At 35.9% G+C, this 6,000-nt stretch overlaps 1 protein-coding gene across 2 annotated transcripts in view; it reads left to right on the top strand.

The window, feature by feature from the left end:
• Window positions 1–6,000, top strand: part of LOC114637281 (cytochrome P450 3A25-like) — a 123,701-nt gene that overhangs the window by 79,630 nt on the left and 38,071 nt on the right. Inside the window, exons 5-7 of one of the 2 annotated variants that reach the window (XM_028785503.1) lie at window positions 4,392–4,505; window positions 4,847–4,935; window positions 5,135–5,283. In XM_028785503.1, coding sequence (XP_028641336.1) covers window positions 4,847–4,935; window positions 5,135–5,283 — 238 coding nt within the window. In that variant the 5' untranslated portion in view covers window positions 4,392–4,505. The remainder of the gene's footprint in view (window positions 1–4,391; window positions 4,506–4,846; window positions 4,936–5,134; window positions 5,284–6,000) is intronic. The other variant, XM_028785502.1, reaches the window with a different exon arrangement.

Here is a 6,000-nt window from a genome sequence, read left to right as displayed (position 1 = left end):
TTAGGGTTAGGGTTAGGGTTAGGGTTAGGGTTAGGGTTAGGGTTAGGTATGGCCCTGTCTTTTGGTCTGAAAACAGGCTAGCCTATCTGCCAATATCTACAGGCAGTAGCACAGATTATTCTTTTTTAAAATATTTCATGCTATAGGTGGCAAACCATTGAAACACTAGAATTCACTAGAGATTGGAGATTCTTAGCCTATCAGTTAGAAATTTATTTTTGGCAGTCAGTGCAGAGATGAGTCTTGTGACATCTCCATCATGGGAACTTTGAAGCAAAGAAAGAGAGTTATGAGTTCCTCTGCTGCAAAAAGAGACAAGATGGCATCTGTGAGTCAGTTTTCTGGAGAATGGAAGCTGCCTACTTCTTTGGGCAGATATTGATTGAAGTGTGAATTTATAAAATTTGGATAATTTGCTTTTAGGATAGATTTATATACAGATTTTGTCTGAATCTCATGGGGAATTTTGTCCCTTGTTCAGGAGTAGAATAGGAAGAATTACTGACTCCAAGTAGAGAACAGTCATAATTGCCTGTTACTAACAGGTTTTAATTAATAGAAGTCTGTGGCTCCAAGCAGAGAGCAGGACAGGTAGATGGTATAACAGATATTAATAAAATAGATGTCTGTAGCTCTAGGAAGAGAGCATAACAGGATAGGTAGTATAATACAGTCTACAGCAAACTCATATTCTTTGAACATGGACTCCACGGGAATTTTGTGTTAAAATCCTGGCTTGACAAGCTGCCTGCTTCATATTAGCAGGCATTAATAAACATGTGAATAAATTGTTTTCATAGTTAGAAGTATCAAATACAGATTTTCAAAATGAGTAGGATTATAAGGTTTTGGGTTGTTTTTTTCCTCTCCTGTAAGTCAAGGCAGGATGAAAGCTTTTCTGTTTGCTGAGTGAAGGATATGCTGATTTGGGAGAAAGGTTTTGTCTTTGCAGTTTTAGAAAAGCTGATTAGTGTCTAGACATCTTCCAGAGTTATATGGATCAGATTTGATAGAGGCAGGTTCCTGAAAATAAATTCAGGTGAATCAAACACAAACTATTCTTTGTGTCATCCCACACATGGCACAAATGAAGACTTTTGATTGGAGCAGAACTTCATTCTAACTAGTCTGAACACCCAACATAAGCTAATATATATATATATATATCTTGATGATACTAAAATTTTGTTTTGAGATGTGTATGTTACAGAATGTACAGCTTTGGTGAGATTGTCAGAAATGCTGAAATGAACTGCTTGAAGTCCTGATCTCATGGACTTTCACAGGGATCCAGTCAGGACACAGACAACATCAGACACTATAACAATCACGATTGTGGCCTTCTTAAGGCCCACTAACTCCCTCATTTTCCCTACCTTTCCCCCTTCAAGATATCTCAATGCCCATGTTCATCAGGAAGAGTCATTGTTCCAGTTCCCTGAGCTTGGGACTGAAGGTGGCTATTCTAAGGTTGTCTTTTTGGGAAATTTTGTAATGATCAGAATTTAATAAGAAATAGCTATAATTGATTTTATAGTCATAATCTCACTTGGTAGCAATCTTTAAGTTGCAGAATCAGGGATTTTATTGGTATAAATTTCCTCTATTGTTACAAAAATTTTAAAAGTACAAGGCTTGAACCCAGTCCTATAAATGCTATTACAAACTGATCTGAGATGATACAGCCTATGATTTAAGGGCCAGATTGCAAAGTCTTGGCTCTGAGTTAATTGCTAGGGTGTTTGCAAGATATTTTATTTAGAAAAGGCTGAGAGTAGTTAACAGTCAATAGTCCAAATTATTTTACATAGATAGATGATTTTCAAAAATGTCAGAAATCCACAGAATGTGACATTTAATATTATTTATTCACTTGTTGAGACATAACTGCTTCTAACAGCTCCCCATTTGTGGATTCAAAGAAACAGCTGAACATCTCTACCTCCAGGTGAGGTTGTACTCTTTGGCTAGGTTGCCACAGGACAGAAATTACCTATTTCATCTACAGACTAAATGCTGTTCCTAAAGAGGACATCCTATGGAGAATAGTTGACTGATAATCTCTGTCAATACAGAGTAATCAGTCCTTCAAAGTTCTAGGTTACAAAGTTCTGACAGATGATCCTAGGCCAAAAGGCTAAAGACTGATGATCCAAGTTCTTGACACACTGGGGTGTTTATAAGTACAGCTGTCTCTTCAGTTTGTCTCAGTTATGGAAGCTACATTAAACTTCCTATATTTTCAGATATTATTGAACATTATCAGATTTCTGACAAGATTAAAGACTAGTTATAGTTTCATAGCCAAAATAGGTTATTTAACATTGAGAAAATACATTTGAAAGGATAGTTTTCAGATAGTATACAAGCTAAACAAAGATATATTAGATATAAAATTATAGACCTTTTTAGGATAAGATAGATAACAGAGTGCATTATTTAATTGACAGTATGATAGACTGGGTGTTAGGTGTATTTTATACTTTATGAATTGCAAAATAATAATAGTTGTGCTCAATTTATATTGAGACAAAAGAGCCTTTTAATTGGACAAAAGGGGGACATGTAGATTGCTGTTGGCATGCAGGTGAAGGCAGGCACAAGATAAGGCAAGAGCCTGTGCTTGTGCTGTGGTAAAGGAAGGTGGGCAGATAATTTTAGAGACAGATACAGAGAGTCAGAAGAGGAGATGTAGAGGATTAGATGGAATCTATAGGAGAGGAAAAGGAGCCAGAACCCCACAATACTGGGAGCCATAAGTATTGGGGGTTTCTCAGATAGATAATTAAATTACAAGTAGGGTGCATTTGTCCCATCTAGGTGTGTATGTTGTATTTATATCAGTTGAGTTTTGAGTTCATTGTGCAGGCATTTTGTGGGTTGAGAATTTACTACTATAGATGTGACTGATAAATTAGAAGCTCCTAGAGTTTTGATTTTACCAGGTTACAGGGATTTGTGACAGCTAACAACTGGGGGCAGGTGACTGGGAATGTGAGCAGAGAGTCTGCTGAGATGAGAATACACCAGGTAGGCCTGTCAGCTGGTGCCTTGCTGGCAGTAGTGTGGGACTTAAATTTTTAAATATTTCACACTACAGAGGGCAGTTCAGTGAGTTCAGTTCAATTGGGTTCAGTTGAGTTTGTTCATGAGTTCCATTCAGTTTGTGTAGTGAAGGTCAGCAGGGGCAATTCAAGCTAGAGAATAAAAAGTAGACCGAAAATTAGAACAAATTTCCCAAGTTAGTTTGAAGTCAACAAGAACAATTCAGTGAGAAACTGAGAAAAGCCCATTTGAATCAGTAAAATTGTTTAGGAGCTTGAGCCAAAATATGAAACAGCCAGGCCTGAGTTCAGATAGAGCTAGAAAGGGTGAGCTCATTCAGCAGTAAGCCTCTGAGATAAAGGTTACATCTGATGAGTAAAAGTTACTTTTACACCTGGAAAGTTTCTTTTACAATGCTAGTTGTATTTTGGCAATATGACACAATCCTAGACATACAAAAGAAGAGTCCTCTATTGAGAAAATGCCTCCATCAGCTCACTTCTAGAAAGGCTTTGGGGCATTTTCTTAATTTGTGACTGACATCCAAACTCACTGTGACTCACTTGGGCAGTTAGTCCTGGACTGAATATGAAAACAGGATGAGCAATCTAGTAAGTGACATTTCTGCAGAGTTTCTTCTCCAGTTCCTGCTTTCCATTCCTGCCTTGAGTCCCTGCATTGACTTCTTTCAAGATAGGATATAACCTGAAGTTGCTTAAATAAACTCTCTCCAATTCCAGTTACTTTTATTCATGGTCTTTATCACAGAAATCACAGCAATAGAACCCTAACTAAGAAACCAATCATTTTTTCTGTTCTGACTTGGAGACTATATTTCAATCTTGTACCAGTCTATTCACTTTAAGAGACAGTTTTCCTCAAGAGGAAATCATATTGAAGTGAAGATTGTAATAGAACAGATTTATACAATATCAGGTAACTGTATGTATCCTTCTTGTACTTTGAGGTATTCTACATATTTTAATTTATTTATCACTTGTGCATGCTTGAGTGTATGTTTGTGCATAGTATGTGTGCAAGTGGTCACAGAAACCAAAAGAGGGCATCAGCTACCAAGAACTGGAATTACTGTTAGTTGTGAAGCACTAAATGAGTGTGCTAAGAACTGACCCAGCGTCCTTTGCAAGAAGAGCAAGTGTTCTTAACCACTGAGCCACTTGTCTAACCCCAGTTTGAGGCACTTTTGTTGAGAGACTTGCATTAACTATGCCTTCTAGAACAGGGTTTTTATCAATATTAAGGAATATTGTATAATTTATACATATTTTAAAACCATTAAGATAATCAAAATGAAAGGCAAAAACATATTTTTCTTGGTATTGTAGCCTTTTAGTCCAGTGGGAATTATGAAAAAGAGTGTCTTAAGAAGTGAGAATGAAGAATGGAAGAGAATTTGATCATTGGTTTCTCCAACCTTCACCAGTGGAAAGCTGAAGGATGTAAGAAAATAAATGATGTTTTGTTATGGATGTAATCAATTCTATCTGAGGGCAGGGAGAAGTAATATCATACAGTTCAAAGATATGTTTTACATGTATTTTGTGCATTACATTGCTAAGAATGGTCTTTGGGTTTTTTGCTTGTTTGTTTGTCTATTTTGTTTTTTCTTTGTTGCTGTTCTTATTCTTTTCACTTGTTTGGTATTATTTTGTGTTGGGGGAGGTTGGTCTTATACCTCCTGTAAAAATGTGACTCTCTTTTAATAATTTCAAAAATATTGTTATTTGTGAAACATAGATGTTGTCATTTACCAACAAAGTGTGTTGTACTTTGTACTTAGATGTTTCCAATCATCCAAGAATATGGAGATGTGCTGGTGAAAAATATGAGTCTGGAAGTACAGAAAGGCAAGCCCATTACCGTGAGAGAGTGAGTAGTGATGCATGTATTGGCTGGGGGCTCTGAAGAGGAATAACTTTCTGGAAATGATGTGGGTAGTAAAATCATGTTAAATTTTGAGGATACCACGGAAGTAAACTCAGGCTGCACTAATCATACTGCAGGCAAGTTGTCCCATAGCTCAGGAGCTGCGTTGGTCACATATTAAACACCTTGTCTTTCTACTCAGCATTTTTGGTGCCTACAGCTTAGATGTGATCATTCGTACCTCATTTGGAGTGAAGATGGATTCCCTCAACAACCCTCAGGATCCTTTTTTGAACAATATCAGGAAACTTTTTATACCTAGTTTTTTGAATCCACTCGTTTTGTCTATGGGTATGTAATCTATTTTTCTACCGTATTAAGATCTTAGTCTTACTATAACTAGCATACAAAGTATAATATTCTTCATAGCATATTCATACAAAATTAATTCTCCCCTCTTCTTGCTTTCACCACTGTTTCTATTATCCTCCTTTGTACTTTCATATCACATGTGGTTATTCATCATTGCTACATATTTTGTTGTTTTGGGATAATTTTTTTAGATGACCATGCAATTTCTGTCTTTGAGCCATCAAGGTCATGATTTATATGTACATATTTATATATATTAATCATTTTCTATCTCTTAAATGAAATTTATATTAATATCATCTACTTTCAATGTTTGCCTGTTAATTTTATTCTGAATAGTATATTTGTTTTAAAAGTAAGTGTAGAAGTCACTATTTTGTTGCAGAGTTTATTCTGTGGCACTATAACTAGTATTTGTTTTATGAAATTAAGTTCACATATTGATACATATACACTTAGAGTTGCAATGTCATATGGATCATAGTTTCACTAAAGTGAATGAAGCAGTCTATATGCTTGTGATTAGTTTTGACTTGATATCAGAATAGTAATGCATGCTCATTTTTTATGTTGATATTTGATGGTTGGGCATATTTCTTGGAGTCAGCAAAACAAATATAATTGCTAATCCAATCTGCTAGTCTGTGTATTGTTTGTGTGTAGACTGGCTCATTATCTTGGCTGGTCTGTAACTGT

Source organism: Grammomys surdaster, unplaced genomic scaffold (genome assembly GCF_004785775.1).
Source record: "Grammomys surdaster isolate TR1022 unplaced genomic scaffold, NIH_TR_1.0 125243, whole genome shotgun sequence".
Classification (NCBI taxonomy): domain Eukaryota; kingdom Metazoa; phylum Chordata; class Mammalia; order Rodentia; family Muridae; genus Grammomys; species Grammomys surdaster.
This window is presented reverse-complemented; position numbering and strand designations above follow the sequence as displayed.